General features: G+C 42.0%; 1 protein-coding gene across 2 annotated transcripts; it reads right to left on the bottom strand.

The window, feature by feature from the left end:
• Nucleotides 1–1,169: 1,169 nt before the first annotated feature.
• On the bottom strand, nt 1,170–24,107 carry ankhd1 (ankyrin repeat and KH domain containing 1). 2 transcript variants are annotated; one of them, XM_087799780.1, is made up of 39 exons: nt 23,624–24,107; nt 20,624–20,777; nt 17,753–17,909; nt 16,710–16,872; nt 16,449–16,596; nt 15,226–15,459; nt 15,043–15,137; nt 14,283–14,438; nt 14,032–14,113; nt 13,408–13,599; nt 13,223–13,332; nt 12,938–13,025; nt 12,672–12,799; nt 12,446–12,589; nt 12,259–12,361; nt 11,912–12,174; nt 11,287–11,574; nt 10,791–11,223; nt 10,576–10,712; nt 10,381–10,492; nt 10,162–10,307; nt 9,948–10,090; nt 9,625–9,838; nt 9,169–9,344; nt 8,932–9,094; nt 8,772–8,867; nt 8,582–8,698; nt 8,293–8,461; nt 8,014–8,213; nt 7,545–7,903; nt 7,309–7,461; nt 7,093–7,242; nt 5,314–6,841; nt 4,798–4,978; nt 4,313–4,441; nt 2,967–3,218; nt 2,113–2,297; nt 1,866–2,033; nt 1,170–1,771 (listed from the first exon to the last, which is right to left on the bottom strand). In XM_087799780.1, exons 1-39 carry the CDS (start codon nt 23,906–23,908, stop codon nt 1,712–1,714), a joined length of 8,061 nt encoding a protein of 2,686 aa, XP_087655906.1. In that variant the 5' UTR covers nt 23,909–24,107; the 3' UTR covers nt 1,170–1,711. The 2 variants fall into 2 exon arrangements, with proteins under 2 accessions (XP_087655906.1, XP_087655907.1); XM_087799781.1 differs by having other exon boundaries at nt 4,316–4,441.
• Between the last annotated feature and the right edge of the window lie 1,509 nt (nt 24,108–25,616).

Raw genomic sequence — 25,616 nt, 5'->3', positions numbered from 1 at the left:
AGATGGATCCCCTGCATGAAAACTTTTTTTTTTAAATGGCAACGATTGCAACAGTTTGGCTTCTTAGTCGAGATGAAACATTTACGACCACATGTTTATAAAGTGATGATATTTAAAACACTATGACAATATATAATGTAAGGGTTCAACATGAACCCAAGCTAGCTTACATGGGAATGTCTTCGGGAGCACCAGAGAACCAGGACCCAGAAATTTAGAAGAAACTTTTCACCTGGACGGCCAGGAAAAACGACTAGATTTTAACCATCTATTTTATCCATCTACGGTGTTGGTAGGATGTTGTAGGCAGGAAGCAGGTGCTTGCCAATGCAGAGCCGCATCAGTTAGAGTGAACCATGAATGAGACTAAACTAAAGTGAGCATTTTCCTGAGCCCTTTTAGTACAGAAAACCATATTTTAAATATCAATCCTGACAGAGTAATACTAGTGTTAAAGACAAAATGTGGCCCTCATGAGGTCAAAGGAAAACTCATCAGGTAATGTAGAAACTTCCTATCATTTGTTTTATTTATTTATTACTAGTTCAGCTTTAAATTTGACTATAGGGCTTTTCTTTGAGGACTTTCCCCCCAATTTTTGAGAGTATTTATTTCCTATAAATGTTTAAGTGGATATTATAAATACATTTTTAGTATAGTGTAAGATTTATTTATTTATTTTTAGATCTAAATAAAATAAATATAACATAATTATAACCAATTTAAAACAATTGTATCGTTTTAATAAATTACATTTTGATATGCGTTTCCATTGTATTAAGGCTTTTCACTTGATGGTTCCCAACAACAATCACTTGGTCGAATGTGGAAACGTAACTTCCCACTACTGGTGTTGACGGTTTGAACACACCTTACATGAGTAATACAGACTTATGAAACATATTTGCAAGATATGAGGCAGGAAATGTATAGTTTAATTAAAGCAATTAGTGTCTATAGTCAATCGACAGAGTTCAAACGGAGATTTGTGCGAAGTAGTCGTTTTTTCAATGCAACCCAGGGTTCGTTGAAGAAAACCTGTTAGCGAGCAGGCTTGAAACGGTCATCAATTGAACTTGAATCTAAACCCTAAAGTTGGCCCTCACTTCCAGGTCAACCAGCTCAGGGTAGTTGTCGTCACTGAACCATAAAAGTCGACACAAAAGCAGTACTTTTCAATCTTTTTATTGAATATTAAGGTAAATATTTCACATTAATACAGGCTACATAAAGTAGAGCCACTATACGACATGAAATTTACTCTCATTTTAACCCTTTTTAGTATGTAAACAATTATACATGTATTTACCACTCTAAAAGGTTGATTTCTCGTTCTCTTTAGGTAATCATCATCTAGTTCTGGGCCCAGTTAAAACAGCTACTTCATGTCGAGCCCCCTGTTGCCCAAGAACGGTGTGGTGGGTTTAAGTCAAAACTGCTAAACTACGCAGAGAATGGTCCTGTTGAACAGGTGAATGCGCGCGTTTGTTTGCATCGTGGGGATACCGCTAACAGCTCTCCCAAAACTCTTCTTCACTCAAATGAGATAGGCACATCATAGACTGCTGTCTAGAGATCTTCCAATTCTTCGACCTCTGCACCCGCAGGTCTCAACTAAAGTTAACAGGTTTCAATTTGTCGTCGTCGTCGTCATAGTCGGTGGTTGCTCCTCAGTCGGGTCATGCGTTTGCTTGATTGTTGCCGAGGCCGCCTAGTTGACGTGATTCAGGTGCACGCTGCCCACGTGTGGAGCCCAGGTACCCGGCCACACCTGTGGAGGCGGAGCAAAAGAAGTGTCAATCATCCACTTGATAAGGACGAACCAGGAACTGCCGTCACACCCCGTCTTTACAAACAAAAGTCACCTGCTGTTGTGGATCAGAGCTGTCTGCATTGTTCGGGACCACTTTGATGATGGGGTTCCATGCGGGGTCACCAGCGTGTGAACCGTTGTAAATCGGTCCCCCCGGCCCCTCTGCCATGGGAGGATGAGGGGGCATCATGGTTCCTCCGTACATTGACAAGGGCATTCCCTGCATGGACAATGACAAGATTACTGAAGGAGCTCTTCATGTGTGCCAGCAGACACCACGAGGGGGGGCTTCAAGTGACCTTTGGGAAGTCAATGTAGCTGCTGGGCAGATGCTGCGGCTGGTGGTAGTTGTTCACGGGGTTCGCGATGCCGGTGTCGTCCTGCTCCATGGGCTGGTGCTGGGAGAAGGCCGACTGCTCCGCCTGCAGCTGAGGGTGAATCATGTGGTTGCTCATCAGTGGCTGGGACCATCCAGACATGGCCTCTGAAAAGAGATTCAAAAGTTACTTCAGGATGGATGCTCAAGTTGCCATTGGTGGTGTGTATTGGCAGGAATCTGGTGATTCGATACACAGCACTATTGTGGACGAACAAATGCGATATATTGTGATACTGTAGGAGGATACATTTGTCAAGTACTCGAATAAAACTCAAAAGTACTTGACTCTGGTGTTGCAGAATTTACAGACCACAAGACTCTTGAAAAAGTGATTTAATTTATTTTTAAACAAAAATATGTCCAAACATCAGCTTTAGTTGACTGTATTTCCTTGTCCTCAGTCATCGCTGGGATATTGCATGATTTTATTGTATTTTCAATTCAATTCAATTTTATTTAAAGTGTCTTATTCATAACATGACATCTATGTCGTGTTTACAAAACTGCAGCTAAAAGAATTGGAATCCGAAACTTTTATTGCCAGAGGAGGTAAAGACTGCTGCCATCTAGCGGCTTGGAGTTTAAGTGCAGCCCAATAATGAACAAAAACTCTTTTCAAATAGCAAACTGCAAATAAAAATACAATTACTTTTTATTTATATATACTATCTAGCTATTAAAATAAATATGATAACAAAAAAATGTTAGCTTTTTTAGTGTATTGATTTTTCCCCTCAGACCCCCCAGTTGCCAAGCGGCTCAAGCTCCTCGTACCTGAAGCGCTGCCGACCCCGAAGGACCAGATTCCACCCTGGCCCACGGATGCTGTGTAGCTGGTGGTGAGCAGCGGTGGGTTGACCGAGCCCGTCTGCCTGATTCTCGCCAGTCGCTCCGTGCCGATGGGCGGCGGAACCTTCCGGTCCTGCTGCGACACGCCGCCTTGCTTGGACTGCGGAGGCGGAGCCATGACGGATGTGGAGAGAGTCGAGGATGACGCGGTGGAGGGAGGCTGCACCTGAGGCTCTCCTGGTGGCAGAGATAGAAGATGAGTGGACTATAAAGACATTTTGTCACGAACATAGTTTCCTTCAGTAAGTTGTAAAAACTCATTTGGTTGCAGCTCTTTGAAGACTTCTTTGTATTGCTTTGAAGATATAAACTGATGATCTATTCCTGCAGATTAACCTTAACCTAAAATTGCCACATTATTGTCACTCCCCACATGGTCTGTGCAATCTTTCCTCCAAATGTTTTCCCTACAATTATGATTCATTAAGAAAACCTTGGGAGAAGATAAAATGATAATTATACCTTTAAGAAGATTATGATTTTTTTGTTACTAGGTGAATGCCGCCATAACAAGGTACGCATAGAGGTCATCGTCGCTGTATGGTTTAAGTTTCTAACACTTTTTCATACACATACACTTAACACACAAGACGTCATCTTTATAATTTTCAAATATCCGGCAATAAATTGAACTTTATTGTTGTATTACTTCAAATACCAGCTGCACCTTTTAATTTTTTGATGAGAACTTTAAAAAGACATCAATAGGCCGACCTAAGAAATAACTTTGAACCTTGAAATATTAAAAAAAAAACTAAACCAATGTTTACTCCTGGCCTCTCAATTTTTATTATTATGTAAAAGACTAAGACTAAGGACTCCTCACAAAATCAACCGATCATTAAGGAAGATCCCAGATTTAATTGACAAGTGTTTTTTAGCTGTTGTGGGAGGACTTGGCAGCCAGGGTTGCGTTTTCACTCATGCCAACAGCATCTGCGTGGCTTCACGTGAGAAATAAAAATGGCTTAACAACTAACGTCGTAAAAAGTGCTCCATGTCTCACTCGTCGCAGCAGCTTGCCATGTTTAACACATCGTGTTATTATGTATACACATGCCAGCACTCGCTTTTTTTCCCAGGAACCTTCCCTTTCCCTCTCTGTGAATCTGGTCCATGTTCGGGTCACACTATAAAGGCACTGTTTCTCGGCCTCAGGATGGTGGTTTCTTTGTAGGGTTAAGGTCTTTTCAAATGGCCACTGGATCGTGGGTGAAGTTAATGATAATCCCGAGTAGGTAATGATGGAAAGAAACTCGACAAACACTTACTACCTGACGTGGAGGCGCTCCAGGGGTGAGGGGAAAAGTGCTGTCTGCTGAATGAGGGCGTGCCAACTGGTGCATGACTGTGCAGATACACAGGGTTCCCAGAGATGCTGGTGGCATAGCTGGTTAATGCTGCAAGTGCAAAAGTTTTTTTGTTTTATTTCCAGGAAGTAATTTATAAAAGAGACACCAACAAAAAAAATGTATATCCGGGACAACTTTAATATATTTCGAACTTAAGGTCTTTGATTCAATGTTCCTTAACACCATCCGTCATTTAACAAAATTGAACGCACTGACTTGATGTTAATCTGCAACTACTATCTGCTGTTCAGTTTCATGTTACGCCTTTGTCATCAAGACAAATTCACGATCTATACTAACCGTTGCCGACAGTTTGGTAAATATATATTTTTTTCCTCCACTGGTAAAAGATGTTGGCCCCTCGTGCGAGTTGGACTTATCTATACCCGGAAGAATCAACTTACCCATGTTGTTGACCATCCTCTGGGAGGCCGAACGATAGCCAGGTGCCTTGGAGCTGTCTGGCGGCGGCATCATGTTCTCCATCTGTCCCATGTTCATGTAGGCCGGTGGAGCCGTGTAGGACTGCTCGGGAGGGGAGCGAGCAGGCAAGGGACACGCACCCCACGCCTGATTGTTTCCCACCTGCGGAGAGGACAGTTGTTGGCTTCAAAAGAAGTGGCTTTGACAACAAAAAACAACTTCATTTTATTGAGTTTTTAAGACCATAACACCAACTGGAATATAAGGCACAATTTGTTCAACCATGTGAGCCACAGTGGAGCTTTTTAGTATTAGACCTCGCCAAGCATTACTTTGAAGCCTTGTCGAGTAATACTGAGGAGCCTGGACGAGCAACTCTGCCGAGCCTTGCAGAATAATACTACGGAGCCTCACCAAGTAACTCTACCGATTTAGGTGAATATAGTCTGAAAAATACAGTAGTTGAAAACTACTGAAGGCAATGAGAACATCCTCACCTGGTTGTTGTTCTCAAAGATGCTGAAGTTGAAGGGGCCTGCTGGTCCAAAGTTGAGGGGCATTTGTTTCGCTGTATTGGCCACATGTTGCAGCTGAGAACCGTTCATCAGGTTGAGGTTACCGGAGACCGGGAGCTGACCTGGCGCCTGGCTGTGGGCCTGAGGAGGCAAACTCGTGGGCTGAGACGTCTGACTCTGGTTTTGCTTCGCCTGTTCCTGCTGAGGGTTGTAGGGCACGAAGACGGATTGCTGCTGTTGCGTCTGCTGCTCAGGGAGCGTGTAGTAAGGCCCTGCTGGCTGCATACGGTGAGAGACTCTGGGCGCCTGTGCTGAGAAGCCGGGGACAGTGTTGTTGGGTTGTGCAACATTGTGTGAGTGAGCAGCAGAGGTCGCTGAAGGATGGTGGGAGTTGGGCTGTGCGTTGAGAAGCGGCGGGAGAACGTCCGTGGACGATACGGAGGATGGAGGGGGAGGCAGCTGCTGCTGCCGAGGCTCTGGTTTGGGAGGGAAAGCCATGGCAGGGGTCGTGGAACCCACTGAGCCGGCACTCTCGTTCAACGACGCAGACTCTGCAGCTAGAGGAGCCTTTTCTTTTCCAGGAGGGGCGACGACAACTGGCTCCACTTTAGATTGCTGGACAGCAGCTTGTGAGATGCTTCCAACTTGGTTCAGAGCGGCGCTAGCAGTTGTCGGAGTGGAGGAGCTGTAATGTGCAGGCGAACCCGTGCCTCGTCCTGCATTGCTGCCACTGCTAGACGTGCTGGACATGGACACATTGGGGACTCCGATGGGCTTGGAGTCGGGAGCGAACAGCTGCTTCCTGACCGATGACGGGGTGAGAACGTTTGGTTGAGGATTGTAGGGGGTCGGATTCGGGGAGTGAGGCAATGCGTTAGCTGTGGATGTATTGGGAGCACTGGTGGTGCTGGTGACGGTGGTGGTGACGGGGGCTCCTGAGCTGGCCGCGCTGCCGTGATCGTTGTGGGTCGAGTTCGGTCTCGCCTGTCCTGGCGTCCCGTTCGTCCCTCCGCTGTGCTTGGGGGAGCCGTTGGCACTGCCTGGACTGACGGGTCGAACAGGGAAGGGGCCCCAGGTGTTGGGGGCCGGAGGGAAGGTGCCACCGAACTGAGCCATTGGCAGCCGAGGGTGTCTGATCTGGTGCATGGTCTGAGCCAGTAGAGCCAGTTGAGGGTGTGCGTACGCCAGGGGCAGGGACACTGGAAATGGCTGCCTGACATTTGACGACAACCCCTTTCCGATCTTCCCGCCGGCCTGGGGCGAGGATGAAGATGACGAAGAGGACGCCTGGAACGAGGTGCCCGTGGAAGTGACCAGTGAGCCGAGCGCTTTCGGGCCAGTGGTTGAACCACTAGTGGCCCCCGAGGTGCTTGGGAAGGAGGCTGAGACCGTTTTGGAGCCTGGGGCTCTAATGTGATTTCGGGGAATCAGGTCCTCAAGCTCTTTGGCTGGGTCTTGGATTAGAGCGTTGATCAGCTGCACAGCATATCTCGTGGACTCCGTGCCTCCTCTGAAAGAAAAATACAACTTGTAGCCTAGCATGTCTCTAGGTAAAAACAATAAAATAGGGTTTTCTTGGTTTGTAAGAAAATCTCAGAACACTTAAATGTAGCAATATTATTTCTTTGAGATACTTTAGCAATACTCTACAGCAGCAGAACTTTTTTTTTTATAATAAAAACAATATTTCTTGGATTTTAAATCAAATTTCATTTTTTAATCAAAGTTCTATAAATGCGGCAATGCCAAGTCATTTGCTACCTGATGGTGATCATTCTCTCTCCATTCTTGTCCTTCTGTTTGTCTACGTCGATGTGAGCTCCTGTCACGTCCTGAATGGCTGTAATGTTGCAGCCTCCTCGACCCATGATTCGAGAAACCACCGATGCTGGTACAGAAAGCTTCTTTGATCTGGAAAAAAAAAAAAAAAAAAAAAGGTTGATCGATTGTACAATCAGGATGGACTTTGCTACTGACCTTCTGACCACTTCCTTCCAACCTTCTTCTCTCTTCTGGCCTCTCTTCGGGCTTGTGAGACTGAGCTTACTGTTAGGCGAGGTGACAGGAAGGCCGATGGTCTTGAATGGAGACGGCAGAGAGTTGGATGAGGAGTCGCTCATGTCTGGAGCTCTGAAATGGATGAATTCAAAAGGCTCAGTCGGGCTGAAAAAGGTTTATATTCTGATTTGCTAGATTCTACGAGACAAATTCACCTTTGTGTTGGTTTTGAAATAGACACCGTGATCTTGTCCATTTTTCCTTCACTCTGAGGCGGGAGGCAGTGTCTTTTCTCCGGGCCGGACAAAAGAGGCAGGGACTGCGCTGCACCTGAAGACGGCGCCGACGAGGATGATGAAGAGGAAGATGACGAAGAGGAGGACGACGCAGAGGAGGTGAGGTCGGGGAGGTAGTTGAGCTCCTGACTTTTGCCACCGCTGCTGCTGCTCTCACTGGCACAGTCCGTGCTGTCAAGTGGATCCGAGTCGCTGTTGCCTCCCGCCACTCCCCCACCACCGCCGCGAGGTTCACCGTGGATCTTGTTCTTGTCAGCTTTGTGCTGTGCAAGTGCAACCTAAGAGTAAAAAAAAAAGGAAATACTTTTGAACCTCATCCCATCATTCTGGCGTGCACAGAGCATTCATTTATAACAAGACAAATCTGAAATAAAATAAATCAAATCACCTGGGGATCTTGTAAAATGATGGGTTCATTTGGCGAGGAGTCCTTGGTCTTGTTCTTTTTATTCTTGCGGTTGGTGCTCGGGGTGGTTGCCACACTTGCTCGCTTCTTCCCAAAAACTGTAGTGAAAGTGGTTGAAGTAGCAGAGATTCCGATGGTGGTGGTGGTAGTTGCACTGGGGGGCTCAAGAGGAACTTCAGTTTCTGAATAAAAAATAAAAAATAAAAATTAAGACATCCCTCTTGATTACACATGAACTTCCAAATTGGAAAGAAACATTACCATCGGCCGAATCGTCCTTCTGCTCCTGCAGGTCCAGGGAATCATCCTTGGTTTTCTGCCCCTCTTCTTCTTCCAACTTCCTCTTTTGCTCTTCCTTCTTCTTCTTGCGCTTTTCCTTGCGCTTCTCTCGTTTGGCAGCCAGAGCCTGCTTTTTACTCTCCTCTCTCGACTGTGCACAATAAGAATTTCCATTTAAGAAAAACCTCCCCGTATGCACCTCTCAAAGGTTGTTTATTTTAACCTGTTTTACAAGTGGTATGGTAAAAGGTAATTCAAACTTTTGCTTTACCTTCTCCAAGTCGAGCTCCTTGAGAAGAATGCTAGCGTTCTTGTTAGCTTCAGCTGCCTGCTGGTCTTTGGCTTTGACAATGGTCTCCATACACTGGTGGCACTTCTTGAGCAACTCCTGCCATAACCGAAGAAAACAATTGAGCATAGTTGAGACATTGTTAAGACACTTTCACGATATAAAAACCTACCTTGTCCGTAATTGTTGAAATATATCTCATGCACTCGATGTCTGACGGGAACTGGTTGACCTCCTTGACAAGGTACTGCACCACTTTTACATGGCCCTGAAAAATAAATTTAGGTCAGTAAAGGACTTAACATCACCTAAGAAAATTATCTTTTTTTCACCTTTCGAAAAGCAGCCATGAGAGGAGTGATCTTGCGATTATCTGCAGCATCCACATCGGCGTTGGCGTGCACCAACAGCTGTACCACGTCAAAGTGACCACCGTTGGCCGCCAACCACAGAGGTGTGTTTCCTTTCTTGTTGCGCACATCGATGTGGGCGCCCCTTAAATATGCAAAAGACCCATCGTGATGCATGGAAAATGAAAATAATAACTAAACAAATTGAACTGAACTAACCGGTTTATAAGCAGCTCACAAAACTTATAGTGGCCCTTGTCAGCAGCAATCGTGAGGGCTGTGTCCCGGGATGAAGGGACAGGGGGGGCGTTGACGTCAGCGCCTTTGTCCAGCAACACTCGACCAACCTCTGCGTAGCCACCTGAAGCTGCCTCCATCAGAGGAGTGAGACCAGTCTGTGGAACCATAACACCCAGTCAGTGATTATACAACAGACAGATGGGTTATGAAGATCCATCGAGTGGTTATATTTCAAGGAATCTCCTTCATATGGCTATTTGACCTGATTTTACTATCAAGTTGATTACTTAATCACATGGGATTATCGTAACCTTTTAAGCAAAGTTAACCATTGTCCATGGCATGATGTAAATCATGATTAGATCTTTCAGGGCATGTTTCCAAAATAATTTTCATTACCATATCCGAGTGTGAATGTTAGATAAGTGAATTTACCTTCGCACGATGCTCTACGTTAGCTTTGCGATCCAGGAGAAGACTGACAACCTCAGCCCGGCCCTGAAAGCAAGCTAATGTCAAAGCCGTGTTTCTGTTGGTCTCGATTTGGGCATTGATGTCCGAGCCCATATCCAGCAGGAGCTTCACAGCCGGTACATGGCCGTTCATTGCTGCCAACATCAAGGGAGAGATCCCAAGTTTACTGCCAGTCCTGTTCGGGAAAAAAACAAAAGGAAATTTTAATGAGGACTAATCCCATAATGCCACTTGGGGGTTAATGCAAATAGTTACGGGCGGCCATTATGAAATTGCAGCTTTACCTGGAGTTGATCTCAGCTCCAGCGTTTAGGAGTATTTTGATGATGTTGACGTATCCTCCTGAAGCAGCAAGACTCAGAGGAGTATAGTCTGAGACATTGCGATGTTCCTTATTTGCCCCTCGCAGTAGCAGCAACTCAACGACCTGTTGTTGGAGACTTTTTAGTTTCCGTAACATCTTGAGATTAAAGCTCAACAGCATGAAAAGCTCTTCACCTCTTGACGTCCCCCAGAGCAGGCCAGCGAGAGCGGCGTGTCTTTGGTTCTCTCTGACTGAGCCTCAATGTCGCCCCCTTTGTCCAGCAGCACCTCAACAACACCGACGTGACCGGCTGTGGCAGCCAGAATTAAAGGGGTGAAACCTGTGAGGAAGGGAGTAGGATAGGACCATTAGCGATCAATAATTATAAATCATTCACCTTTATCAAGCCATACCTTTTTTGTCTCTGTGTTCAATGTTGGCTCCTCGAGCGATGAGCACAGACACCAACTCCTCATGGCCTCCTGCACATGCCAGCGTCAGTGCCGTGTCGTGATTGCTCTCGGTCTGTCGGATAAACATTGTTGTTAAAAAAAATGCTTTAGCTAAAAAAAAAAAAGAAAAAAAAGACTTGAGTGTTTATGTCTTACGTGCGCGTCAATGTCCACAGAGGGGTAGAGAGGTAAGACAGAAGGTGGTGATGCAATGTTTGCAGGCGTCTGTGTAGGTGGCTGGAAGAGGGGAGTGGGTGATGTTGTGTTCAACATTGGAACCCGACTGCTCACAGCTAAATGGGAAAAGGGGTAAAATCTTTAATTGGGGGCAGGCGTTGGTGAATAAAACCTTCATTTATGAAGGACCTTACCTGCCATGATGTCATCCAGTGTGTCTGTGAGCGTCTGTGCAGGCGTCGCGACCATGAGTCCATCTGGGGTCTGCTGAGGTATCATTCCAGGTCCTAAACCAGCCAACTGTTGACTCTGACCCTGCTGTTGTTGACTCAACATCTGTTGCCCTACTAGTACCCTTTGCAGCTCTGGGCTGGTGCTTCCTGGATAGTCTGCTGGATTGTAGTCCGGCAGTGGCTGGATGGGAACAAAGGCGGCCTGGAGAGGCGGAGGGGGAGGTTGGGACTGAGTTTGTGGCGATGGCGGTAGAGGAGGCTGCTGCGGTGGTGGTTGAGGACCATCTCTGTAGAGGATTGTGCCCACTTGCGGAAGCTTGGTGTAATCTTCTGCTTCTGCCTCTTCCTCCGAGTCTTCATCGTCCTCTACATAATCATTATCGTCATCTTCCTCCTAAAAATAAAAAGACATTTATGCATCTTGAATGATCAAAAAGTTTTGTTCATCAGGTCAGACCTCTTCTCCCTCCTCTCCGGGAGGCTCCTGTAGCTCTCCATCCTTGTTCGCTTCTTCATCTGTATCAGAGCTGGTGTTAACTTGGGCGCCAAGTACGATGGGAAGGGATTCGGGAGTGCACAACATGTTTCCAGGCCCCGGGCCAGGACCCTGGCTCTGTCCTGGCTCCTGCTCTTCCTTTGAGCCTTTCACTTCCATGTACTCTTTGGTGAATTGTTGTTGCGTTTTCAGCTGCAGCTGGCGTTCCACCTTCTGGAGCTCCTTCAAGATTTTCTTCTTCTTCTGTACCTAAAAGGGGCGGAAGGCCACATCCTTGCTTTACAAAATGAAAGCCCTTTGAGCCTCAAACCCTGACTTTGTATATAAGAATAACTGAAAAAGTATCAATTTGCGATTAAGTGTTAATCCAGATTAGACTAGGAAAAAAAGTAATTATAATCTTCACTGTATGTATGATTATTATAACTTGTATACATATATTATTATTACGTTTTAAGTAAATGTTTAAATAAAATAAATGGGTTCGGTATAAAGATGCAACTATAGCGAAGAGAGTGCTTCATCAAACATGACAGATGGAGTGGGTAGATGACCATCACAAATATTAAGATCAATGATGGGATACCTGCTCCTCCCTGCTCTTCTTCAGCTCCTCGATTTTGTCTTTGGTCAGCGGCTCCCCCTGAATGAGCTCGAGTGACTGAAGCTGGGCCTTCTCGATGGCGCTGATTCTCTGGCCCAGCTCGTTCAATTTCCCCTCCGTCTCCTCTACGATGCACTCCAGGGGTTGGCACAAGTGAAAGGGTGGTAGTTGCTCATTTTCAGGCCCTCGGCCTACTGAGCTTGGGACACCGGTTTGAAGGGCTGCTTGCCGCTGCTTGGACATACCTGGAGTGACAGAGAAAATGAGTCTCTTGGTTCAAACAGCTGGTTGAACCCGAGCACAGGTTGCATTTTAAAGAACGATTATACCTTTATTGGAGGCAGGAGGAGGCGTTGAGATGTTTGATGGGGCACGGTCAGGCTCCTGAGGAGGAACCACCATGGCGAGAGCTTGGAATGGAACACGAGGGACCTGAGAACAGATAGAGATATAAGCATGGTGTTCTTGAGTTGAAATGTCTCCCCGTTGAAAAAAATGTGTGGTTTCTCCATTTACCTGAGAGGCATCTTGCGAAGGGGGAGTGAGTTGGGAAAGGTCGGGTGCCGGGACAGACAAAATGTTGTTTGGGTAATCCAACAGGTAGGACACAACATTTGTATGACCACCCTTAGCAGCTTCAATTAACATGGTCGAGCCATCCTACAGAGAGAAGCATGAACAACATTTAATTAGAATTGTCATCACTACGCTGCAGACTTTCTGGTAGGACCGTGGCACTTACTTTGAGTCTGTGTGTAGGATCAGCACCATGTGCCAACAGCAACTCCACGACAGCCAGATGTCCTCCAGCGCAGGCCAAAGACACCACTGTGTGATCATTGTTGGCTGTGGCTCTGTTCACGTTAGCACCTGGAAAGTGAGATAAAACATTTGTTTGATGAAATTAGAAACTCATCTGATCCCTCTACCCAAGATACAGAGAAAATATGTTCACTTTCTTGCTCATGTAACCTAATTTCATTAATGAAATGAGGGTAAATAACAAACCTTTGCTGATTAGGAACTGCACAGTGCAGAGATGCCCCGCTCTTGCAGCCTTCATCAGAGGCGTCCGCCCTCCCTCAGACTCGTGTTCCTGGAAAAAAAAGAGAAAAAGTCCATTAACGTCTTGCAAAAAAATTATATTTAAATGTATTTTATTTGTTTGTTAAAATCAATATTTTGCTTTTAAAATATGAATTATGTTGCATTTACAACACTGGTAACAAAAGTTTCTGAATCCGCCAATACTGGCAGTCAGGCAAGACTAGCAGAATTCTGTTAAAGACCTACCAGATTAGCTCCAGCTTGTAACAACACATCCGCCACATCTGTGTGTCCATTCTCACAAGCGTACGTTAATGCTGTATCACCCGTCGCAGTGGTCGCGTGAACGTTTGCCCCTGAAAAAAATAGTGATTGATACTCATCATTGTTGAACTTTTTTCCTCCCACTAAAATAAAACGGCAAGACTCACCAGCAGCAAGAAGGTATTTAACCAACTCCAAGTGGCCTTCCTGTGCTGCTTCCATGAGAGGGGTAGAACACCCCAACTCGATGTCAGCCCCAGCCTTGATGAGGAAGTCGGCCACTTCCAAGAAGCCACCACAGCATGCTAGAGTCAGAGCGGTCTCTTGTGTCTCTTCTGTCTGTGCGTTGATGTTAGCACCTGGACAGCGATTAAGGATTTCATTCAGTAAAACACAACGACCAAAAATAATTTTAAAGAACACAACTCCCCCCCCCCCCTCTTCTTTTGCAGTGTTTGATTGAGAAACTTTATTGTCATTTGACACGTTAAATAAAATAGAGTATAAATGTTTATCAAAAAATTCATTTGAAATCTATATGTGGAATAAAATCTCAGATATACTTACAGTTGCCTTTTCTATGATTAATCTAAATAAATGTTTTGTAAATGTTTTTAAAGTCTGCCATTATTAAAACATAAGAGAATAAAAACAGTTTTGAGCGAGTCTGCACTAATGTTAACATCATATAAGGCACTGCTTGGTAATGGATGAACCGTTTTTGTGCACCTTTCGAAGTGTTGATACGCTCACTAGAGGAGGAACAACGTTCAAGTCACATTAGATCATACCTTGAGCTAGCAGTAGCGCCACCATCTCTTCATGGCCTTCTCTTGCTGCCTCCATCAGGGGAGTGTAGCCCTCATCGTTGACCTTTATTAAAGACACAGTAAATTATATATGGTTCTATAAAATACATCACAGTCTCTACAATGTACTTTGGCGCTCACATTGAACTAATAACATGATTCCAGAGAAGCAACTTAAAACAAAAATTGTACAATATTCAAAGCTGGTATTACAATATATAATACAAACACACCTCTTCCAGGTTTGCTCCCCTTTCAATTAGCAGAGCAGCGAGCTCCACGTGTCCACCACAGGCTGCTAGGGTGAGAGGCGACTCAAACGAATCAGCTGGCATGTTGACCTGTGCACCGCTGTCCAACAGCAGCCGCGCTACCTCCACATGGCCATCCTGGGACAGCGAGACACACAAAGAGGGTGGAGATAAGCACCTGAACAAAGATCTGAGAAAATCTTAACTGCTTTTGAGTGATTTATTACTTAGTTAAATGATTTTATTGTCAAATATTCAACAAGGGTCATTAGAAAAACTCAATATAAGGTCATTTCACCTTTGCAACACCAAGACATACTCTTACGCGCATAATAATAATAACAATAGTGATTATTATTAATATTATTATACAATAGTACATATCTATTTACTCAAAGTAAATATGTCAAATTAATTGCATATAGACTTCCGATGGCGAGTAGACTGGAAGCTGACAAAGAAATTTAGACCAAAATAAAAAATATTTGTTTAGCCATATTTTAGAAACTTGTGAGATTATGTGTCTAAAGTAGACTCAATTAAATGTTCCCTTCCTGTGCTCAGGAAGCTTTCATAGTCAACCATCTTCAGGATTCTCTCTTTTGTATGAGTTATTCAATACATCAAAAAGGCATAACCCAGATGTCATTTAGGAAAAACTAAGGCAAAACATCTTTAAAGAACAAAGTCTCTATAGAACTATGAAGTTTACAGTAGGTATAAATTTGGGTCAGATGCTCACCATGCAGGCTTCCATCAAGGCTGTGTGCATTTCATCCGTCTTATGTTCCTGGTCTGCTCCAGCCTCCAACAGAAAACGTACCATATCAAGGTGACCTAAAAAGGGAAAATAAAGTACATGAAGAAAACACCAATTTGGGGAAAAAGGGAAGAATTTAATGGATGATATAAAATTTTATCTGACCTTTGTAGCAGGCGAGTGTTAGCGCACTCTCTTTGAACTCATTAGAGTGAGTGTTAATGCCAGCCCCATACTCCAACAGTACCCTGGCCACCTCAACATGGCCTGCACTGGCAGCCTCCATAAGAGGTGTGTGTCCGTTCTCGTTGTGGTCCTCGATGTTAGCACCCTCTTTGAGAAGTACCTTCACCACATCCACAAACCCCCCGGCACATGCGTACGTTAGGGCCGTGTTGCCTGAAATGGAGGAACAAAAATAGAAGAATTTTAGAATTAACAGTGTCCCTGGAATCTTGAAATGTATTCTATGCATTTTGAGGTGTAGTGATTTATGTCACTTCCTCTTTGTTAGATGTTGCTGCACACACGTGCGACCCATGATCAAAAGAACTATGACATGATTATCACCAGACGGTCTCTTATAATAGTTTTCAGTCAAAGCATTTTCAGTTTATTTAAAAGGACAACTTTACTTTATTAAAACAAGTTTTCATAGTCCACATCATATATCTAGAGATTCTGTGCTATCGAATTATATCCTTTCCACCAGAATTTTGAATATGAGAGTAAGTAAGTAAGTAAGTCATTTTTATTTGTATAGCGCTCTCCCAGACCAGGGCCACAAAGCGCTTAAACAATCAAAACAATACTCAATAAAAAATATACTTTAAAGTTCAAGATAAAACTGAGAACAACACAGGAGTTCCAGAAAATCAAGGAAAACCCTGGACAAATAAAAACGTCTTAAGATGTTTCTTGAAGGAGTCAGTAAATCCATCAAGCGCAAAGAGAGAGGAAGATATAATTTAATTAAATCATTTCTATATTGAAAGGTTGAATTTGTTTTGACTGAATATCAAATTCAATATTGTGTATAGTGTTGTGTTCAATTTTCTTTTTTGTAGCCCTTAAAATTCAATATAAAAATGTTGGTATAATAGTGCCACCATAATTGGCTGAAAGGTATCGTCTGGTGGCACTATCATACCCAGCTCTTTAAAAAGTCATAAATTGAAAATCTATTGAATTTAATTATCTGTAAAATAAATATTCAATTCTGATCATTTTAATGTTTAAAATAAAAATAAAACAAACTTCAATACATGAAATGTTAAATATGACCATGAAATATTTTGATGCCACAGATATACTTCCATACTGTGCTACCAAGAATTTAAATATTACATAAAACAGTGCTGACAGCCTTAAAGTAGAGACTGGTTTACCTGTGGAGGATTGAGCGTTGACGTCTGCTCCGTGCACGAGAAGTAGTTTGACTATGTCCACATAACCTCCGCTGGCAGCAGCCATCAGTGGCGTTATGTCCCCTTTGATCCCGCGGTCCTCCACGTTGGCATGCATGGCCAGAAGAACCTAAATAAATAACGCAAGATGCAATCAAAAAAAATGATTCTATAGCAGCTCCAAACGTACTTGGGGGTGACAATATTCAAGACTAACCGATTGCCATAACATCTTTTGCATACCTGTGCAAGTTCATAGTAGCCAGCTGAGCAGGCGAGGCATAACAGGCTCTCTCCTTCTTCTGTGTGTTCGTTTACACTCCGGCCCTCGTCCAGCAATTTGCGTACTGCGTTGACGTCGCCATCCGAGCACGCCTCCGCTAAACTACGGCTGAAAATAACCAAACTGCTACAATTACTGCCACTGTGACAGGTGAACACACAATCGCCTCACAGTTGCAACACGAGCTACAAGAAGGACAAGCACACACGGGTTGTGTCCAACAACAGCCAGTGTTTTGTTATTCAATAAAAGGACTCTCTCCGACTACAGCCTGGTCCCTGTCATTCAAAATGTAGTGTTTTTATTAATTGGCAAAAACAATCAATAGAAGTAGTTAAAAAGCACTAACACCATGTTATTATATTATATTTAGAAAATATAAGATATTTATATATTCGTCCCATGGTTAAGTTTAGCCGTTACAGCAGCAAGTAAACAGTAGAATAAGAAATAATAAGAAAAGAATAAACAATCGTACATGTTAGATTAAGATACAGTGCACTTCAAATGAATAAGATGACATAACAACATAATAAAGCCAAAGGAAGATTAGATAAATTGAATATTGTGTATTTTTATAATCAATTCAATCATCATCAAATCATAAACTTCAACTTTCTGAATAATAGCAACATTAAGGACATACATGAGGCAACTTAGAACTTTAATTTTAAAGGCGAATAAGCAGAATATATGCATAAGACTGGCTAGAACTAAAGAAACCAAATAGTTGATAAAAATGATATACAAAACCCCATTATTAAGGAACTGGTTAAACCAACGCTTTGACTCAAAGTGCACATTCCTTTTCTAATGGCTTAACTTAAGTTTGAGAAATCGTGTATCATCTTCAAATACACTAGCGTTCAAATTACTGAAATCCAACTCATTATCTGCATAGTGTTTCAGCGTCATATTACCCTGCACTTCATGAAGATATGCCGATCACGCTAAATGCATGTATACGACGACAAGCAATGGTCTACATGGATGAAATACATACTTGTCGGCCTGGCCAGCGTTGAGTGTGTTTTCAGCTCTCATCCGTGTGAGGGCTGCCGCAGCCTCGTCCAGGGCGCAGCTCACAGATGACGTCAGTCGCCGTAGCACCTCAGGGTCTGCAAAAGCTTTACCATCGGCAGTGGACAGTTTACCGATGCCTGCCAAATACCAAAAGGGCAGAGGTGCATAGGGCAAGGCAAACCAAGGGATAGCACAACCAAACCAGGCCAGGTGAAGAAGCAAGTCCAGTCCAGCCAATCCAATTGATGGTTAGTAGCAAGATACATAAGAGAGATGGAGGAAACACAAAAAAAACAACTAATCACACACAAGCATTTGTTAATATTGCATGATTTAAGTTTATACTCATTAACATACAATCTAAAAATTTAAATTTAAAGAAACATACTATCCCCCCGAGCATCTGAAGAGGTTTTTCTGTACAAACAACTTTGCAAAAATTGAACAGTTCTTTTGTATTTGGTGACACAAATAAAAGGAAAAGATGGATAAAACATCGTGTTCATTCTAGATGGGAAGGGACAGTGCATGTGTGAGAATGTAACTGGAGATTTTGCTCAACAAGAGGGAGAAGAAAAAGAGCACAGCTGGGAGGAAAACACAAGAGTCATAACAGAGAAGAAAAAAAATGAGTGGATGTGTTTTTGCCCAAAAGAAAAGAATGAAGGAAACAGCAGGAGAACAAATGTTTTTGACCTACATTATGAAGTCAATTTCTAACAGGTTCCATTGAAAAATTGCATTAATATGTGGATGCATCATTTAAATGATAAAAGAAAGTAGAAAACAAATGTTTGAAAAGCTTTTTTAAATGTGTTGAACTTTGACCAACATGACAGTGGGGGGTACTTCAGTCTTTGTGGTTACCATGTTTTTACCACTACCACGGACTGTATAATGATAAGGATGATGCAATATGATTCAAGTTTGAAAAAATGAATGAGAATAATAGATCTGAAGAAAACCATTGTTTTATTCTCATTGATAATTTGTCTGAACTTTGTACGTCTATAAAGATATTTGATACAGTACAGTGTCCGCACTGTCTAAATGTAAAGTCCATTTAAAACATTATGAACTTAAATTCATTAATTCACGAGGTATTGCATCTGAATTCTGTTTCATCAATACATGCCGTTTTGCTTCAATTTTGTGGTAAGGAAGTATGATCATGACAATGTAAACAGTTTACTTGCAGTCTAATTTTGTGCATACATGAACCTAACTAGGTCATTTGTTGCTATGTGCAGTGAATACATCTTAGGTACTCAAGCAGCAAGAAGGGTTTTAAGGTTTTTAAGTTATTTCTAAGAATTGCGTGAAACTGAACACCACAGTTGTTACCACAACATTTTGGACGATGGCGTCATGTTTGGTGTGGGCTATACTGCTGTAAGACCAGATATACTGTAGTAGTAGTAGAAGTAGTGGAGATCTTTAGGATATACAGAATTCAAGTTGACATAGTGTAACATCAGCATTTTAAAGATCTTTACGGATTAGTTGGTTTATCTATAATCTTGACCTACTGAGATGTCAAATTTGTTTGGGCATCAACACTAGTTACTTCTAATGCCAATGATGTAGGAAGACTTTAAGTTGAAGGTCACAATAATGCAAAGCCAATAGTGTATTTAGAGAGTAAAACGCTCTTCCATTGCAAATAATAATCAGCCTTGGTTATATTGAAACATGTCCACAGAATAGTTTAAAACCTTTTAACCACAAAGTAAATAACTACAGCTTTAAAGCCTGAGATTTCTCTACCAATGGACGGTTGGTTAAAACGAGAAGAACCTGGATTTATTCATGAACTCCAAACTTTTTAAAGTTGTTTTTTTTTTTATGCCAAGTTCTTTAAACCACATGCAAAAGGTATACAGATAATGCTAGGTGCCTTTCCTGACTAGTCAGAGAGAAGTAGGAGATTAGCCATGAGTCGGTCAACAGGCCGCTTTGCATGATGTGGTTGACGCTCAGTAGTGTTGGAGCGTTAATCTGCCTGGTAATGTTCATAAGCCCAAACGAGGGCAGGACACCCAGGCCTGCTGGAATAATCCACACAGGATTTCCTACCCACCGTACAGCAAAACTAATTGAGCCAAATAACTCTACACAATTAGATGAAATCAAGGGAACAATAAATATAAAATATATGAAGACTGAATATCAATTGTCTGTATGCCAATATAAACCTGGTTCCTGCATGACGGTGAAATCACTTTGAATTCACATGCCAGGCCTCAACTGTATGTTGCATGTCATGCATGGGAAGTCTTAAGAAATAACAAAATGAATCACAAATGTTAGATTGTTTGTAATGCATGCAATTTTACAAATGTGGATCTTTCCTGGTGAACATATTTGGAAATTCAATATATATTTAACAAAATACTGTTACTTTTATACTTATGAAATGAGAGGCATTACTAATGCTCGGATGCAGTAAAAAGAACTTGGAATTTATATTTATTTTTCAACCTTTGTTGATTGATTCACACTTGACTTAATAATTCTGAGATCGGATTTACTAAATTCAACTGCTGACTGGAAAATTCTCTTATTTTTCTAAAAAAATAAGTTATTTGGAAGCACATTTCTACAAGTAATTATATACAAATATTTGTGTCGATAATCAATATGTAAAAATATTTAATAAAGAAATGAGAAAGCTGTAGTCACCATTTTATATTTTTGATATTGGCTTTTAAACCACAACTGGTTAAAGTGATCTATCCTGCACAAAGACTGGATAGAATTCAATTTTTTAAGATAATATTAGTAATTCATTCAGATTTAAACACATCTTCCCAGGGGTCTTTAGGCTGTAGGTTAGACAGAGTTGCCATACCTGCGGCTTCAAGAAGAGCTTCGAGTCGTGCCTGCGTCTCTGGATCAACAGTTCTCAAATCTACACCATCTGTAGCACTCGACAAAAGCAACTCTGATGCGGTCTTCATTATGGGGTTATCCAAGTCTTCCTGGTCCAGAATAAAGGACTCCACCTATTGGACAGGAAAGTAAAATTGTTGTTGACATTCATCAGGGAAAACAAAACATCCAGTACAACCTATCAAAAGGGACACACTACTTGAAAAATATTTATGGACGCTTTAATAACTTTAAAAACAAGTAAATATTGAAGTGTTAAGACACACAAAATACAGCTACTAAAAAAAGAGCAGCCTTTTGCCTTCGTTTATTTACTTCTTTCAATGGAAAGAGAGCAGGAAAATCGAAAATAAAATCCCACACAGGAAACACTTCAGACAGGACTACATTGAACGTGAAGCTATTCAGTCGACTCTTGATGCCAGAATACCATCTGTCAATTGCACTTTTTGAACCGAAGAGTTCTAAAGTATCTTTCTGTTTCCTTATCTGTTGACAAGTTATCGTTTTAAACTTCCTATAAAGCTACTCGACTTCAGAGATGTTTGGCAACACAGACCTAAACACTGTTGGCGTAATGATAGACAATCAGCAGATGTGTCTAGAACTGGCTACAATAATACAGACGGTTTTAGCATAGTTAACCAAGTCAAACCAAACATGTGGACATTTGATCTTTTATCCATGGCAAGTTCAAATCTGATTTCTTCTATTGACTTGAATATAATGTATAAACATAAGAAACAGTCTGCTTTGTCTTGGCTATAGACATAGCTTGATCATCAGGCAATAGCAACTATAACATGTTTGTTTTAAGATGACAGATTATAAAGTGTAAATCTCATTTTAATAGTTAAGTGACACTAGTGATTACAAATAGCGCAAGTTCCTGGTTTGGTTGTCAATAATCTAAGAACAGTTTCTGGAGAGTGCAAGGTATTTTTCTTGTGAAATGTTTATAGTAGAATATCCATAAAGCAATACAATTACTGGTCGAAAACAATTATACTTATTATAACTAAACTACTACACTAAATACTATTATCAATTCTTTATTATTTAACAATTGTAAGGTTTCAAGCAAAATACTTTCTAAAAGTTGTGGAATTTAAAAAGGGAACAAGAGTTTTCGTTTCATGAAAAATGCTTTTAAATGATGTAGCTCCTAATATAGCTAGCAAGATTCTACGCATAAACCAACACAAAGACTTAGGGGAAATGTTGTTCTACCGAAGCTATTCAGTCAACAATGGAGATCAGTCTTTGCTATAATTGAACTACAGTTCCCACAGAGTGTTGGTATCCAGAGAGTTGGAAGGGCAGAGAATGGCATTTTCTTAATCCTGGGGCTCAGTTTTTAGCTAGAGCCCAGACAAGCAACTCCACAACTTGAGAGGGCACCCTGAAAACCTGTCCATGACAGACTTGTAAGCCAACTTAACTATACTATAACTATAATTCCGGGTATGACAGACGACTTCATTTAGCGACTTGTTAAAAAACAACCACATGCCTTGACAAATGGATACACTTTGAATAAGAAATTGAACGTAGGAAAGAGCACTTTTTCTCTCTCAAATGACCACCAAAAGCTAGTGACGATTCATTGTATACCACAAAAATTATAGCAACTTGTATTTATAACAGGAGAGGATGACGGAAAAAACCCATCAAATATTTACTGTACTGCAGTCAAACAAGTTCAGTGTTTGCCACTGGCAGAAGCTTTCTGTACCATGTGTTAATAAATGTGTATTGAAAGGTGCGAGCTTATCACCATACTACCGATACTTCTGTAAAAGGATAAAATACATTTTAATTGCCCAGCGATAAACTAAAAAAAAGTTTGATCACTGAAGTAGGTCAGGAGACTAGAAGTGAAACTTAAACAAACCCGGTCAGCGATCTTTGAGCAAAAATGTTTACAATAGGATAAAAACTGAAATAAAAACATGTCTCCATCGCGTAAAGAGAAGATAAAAAAAATCACTTTTGATAATAACAAACCCTTTTATACCTTGATGATATCATAGAAAGTCGTGTCAATGCATTAAAGTTACATTTATTGACATTTATCCCTTAATAATACCGTGGCATCTTTTGTTTAATAAACTATTTAATTTCTATGTAACGATCGAGTTTTTACGCTCCCCACGCAGTGGACGTGAAAGTATAAAAGATCGTACAAGTTGCATCACGTGTGTTTTAAATTGTAGTGGACTAAAGGTACACTTGTCACGAACTGGACTGACAGATGTTGCTAAGTTGGTTTAAAAAAAAAAAACGTGTGTCCCTAGACGTGGAGATGCCACCACACCTGTCCTCTCTGACCACAAGCAAGCAGTCCAGGGGTCAGAACTACCTTCAAATGTAAATATTAAATTACAACAATCCCAATAAACGACGAGTACGAAACCATTCGAGAGGAGGACGCACTAAATTGTCAAAACAAACTGTTACATTTAGACCCAGTTCCGCAAGCAAAAAAACCTCACAATCCAAACACAAGTTGGCCAAAGAACGATCCGAGTTAATGTACACGTTTTTGCGAAAGTGACGTAATTGCACCACAATTACAACATTGTGCGACTTTTGGGCCAGTGTTCATCCGTGAGATACGATTATTTATTCGTTTGGTCTAGAATCTAAAACTGTTTTTCTTAGAACTGCGAACTTATGATGGGGTGTTACAAGACGACAGCAGCAAACGAGGCCGTCGTCGCTTCCACCCCGAACTAGGCCGTGGCTACAGCCTGCGCTGCATAAATAAAACATTACAGTTGGTCAGCGTCAACAACTACCACCGTGTCTTACACAACATGGCGGATATTAGAACACGTTTTCGCTCGGATAAAGTAAAAAAAAACAACCGGTGTTAAGTCAACGTGTTGGGTAATTAGATGTAGTTTAGCGGCCTAGTCCTTTTTTCGGTTACGGCTTAGCTAACTAGCTTAGCTACCTCTGAAACCTCGTCTTCGTCGCTGCCGGATCCTGGACCCGAGGAGAGGACGGCCGCGGCCGCTAGTTTGAAATCCAGTCTGTCTGTTGTCGTGGGTCCGCCGGGTTCGCCGTATAGACGAACTTTCTTTCCTCCCACGCCGAGCCCAATGCCCCCAAGTCCGACCCCTCCTGGTGTCGCTCCTACCCCGATCCCAGCTCCCACCGGGGAGCGAGGAGTCACCGAGTCAATCTCGTCCTCGAAGCCGTCCGTCAGCATTGCCGTCCCGGCTACTGCATCCTGCATACTTATTCTCAAGATACGTGCGTCGCCGAGCTAGCTGATCACTTATATGTCCGCCCAGCCGAATTCTTTTTGGATATTTGCGTTATTTTACTTCAGGGAATCCAGAAACTCTCCCGAAGCGAGGGTTGAGGAGGATCTCTTTCCCCCAGCCATTAACTTTCTAACAACCTAACCCGATACGCACTGTTTCTCAGAAAGACCGCCCTCTCTGCATATTTGAACCAATCCTATTTGTTTAGCCGCAGCTGAGGCGGAATCCCATTGGTCGAAGCGGCTGCTTGTTAAAGGCTAGACTGCAACGTCATGTTAGGTTTACCAATATCACGAGGCTGGTGAGCGAACGTCAAGACATGACATAGTAGGCCAACTTCACTGTTGGACCTGCGTTTACTAGTTTATTTTAACACCTTTGGAGAAAATCATTCGTCTAGTGAATTCTGCCCTCTGATTAAATGTTTATTATTTTTTTTCTGTAAATGACGTGCAATGACAACCCCGCCCAGTGTTTAAAAAACAATTTGCGCTGTTCACTACTTATATTTTGGCTGCAATTAATTTGTATTCCTAGTTTATCATTTATGTAGTTACCCTTTTATTTATCTTTGTACATTAATTTCATTTCATTTACGTATTTTTTTTTATTGAAAATATATTTTGTATTTGTTTTTAGAGACGCTAAAACTGAATTTAATTAAAAAAAGCATTGTCCAAACAATATTGCAACACTTTTTTTGCCAGTGTTGTAAACACAACAAAGGGTGGTTTTTTTTGTGGTGGCGGTTGTTCTTGGATATAAAGGTATTCTATTCTATAGTAGATGTCATCACTTTATTTCTCTGCCTTTGTAAATAGGGCGAGTAATGTGAAAATCCAACTCTCCCGACTCACTCACATGGTTCCAATGTCTTCCTCTCCAAGATGCAGTAGGTCCCTCATCATAACGATGTTTTCAAGGTATTTCTTTATAAAGTTCTCCCCCGTCTGAAATCTCGGCGAACGAGAAGTCACGAGAGCCTAGCCCACTACTTTGTTTAAACAAGTTCCGTGGAGGTGGAGACTTCCACGATTGATGACAGAACTCACATTTCTCCGATCCTTAAAACTCTTCACTGGCTTCCAGTTTCTTTCAGGATCAACTTTAAAATTCTGGTTCTTACTTTCAGAGCTATTCATGGTCAGGCTCCTCCTTACATCACTGATCTGATCCAGCCTTACACCCCAGCTCGAGCTCTGAGGTCTGTGGATCAGAATCTACTTATGGTTCCACGCACACGACTCAGGACCAGAGGAGAGAAATCTTTTCAGGCTGTTGCTCCTAAGCTTTGGAACAATCTTCCTCTCTCTTTGCGCTTGATGGAGTCTACTGACTCCTTTAAGAAACATCTTAAGACGTTTCTATTTGTTCAGGCTTTTCCTTGATTTTCTGGAACTCCTGTGTTGTTCTCAGTATTATCTTGATCTTTAAAGTGTATATACTTTTTTGAGTATTGTTTTGTTTGTTTAAGCGCTTTGTGACCCTGGTCTGGAAAAGCGCTATATAAATAAATATTACTTACTTACTTACTTAAAGACGGTGACAAACTTTGATGATTGAATAATCAAAGCAGAGTGAGCGTGCAAAAAAATCTCCAGAAAACAAAGTATCTGATGTCAATTTTTCAACTAAAATAGACTTTTTGTGCAAAAATGACGATGAGTTCAAGAGCTG

This window comes from Callionymus lyra, chromosome 9 (genome assembly GCF_982586985.1).
Source record: "Callionymus lyra chromosome 9, fCalLyr1.hap1.1, whole genome shotgun sequence".
Lineage (NCBI taxonomy): Eukaryota > Metazoa > Chordata > Actinopteri > Syngnathiformes > Callionymidae > Callionymus > Callionymus lyra.
Note: the sequence above shows the minus strand (reverse complement) of the source record. Positions and strands in the feature narration are given on the sequence as shown.

Bases quoted from the DNA above. Each gene is read 5' to 3' on its own strand.
- ankhd1 (XM_087799780.1), bottom strand. From the start codon at position 23,908: ATGCAGGATGCAGTAGCCGGGACGGCAATGCTGACGGACGGCTTCGAG. The intron at 16,873-17,752 runs GTATGTATTTCA...TAATTGTAGCAG, and splicing joins AACGCTGGCCAGGCCGACAA to TTTGGTTATTTTCAGCCGTA. The intron at 9,095-9,168 runs GTTAGTTCAGTT...TGCATATTTAAG, and splicing joins TGTGAGCTGCTTATAAACCG to GGGCGCCCACATCGATGTGC.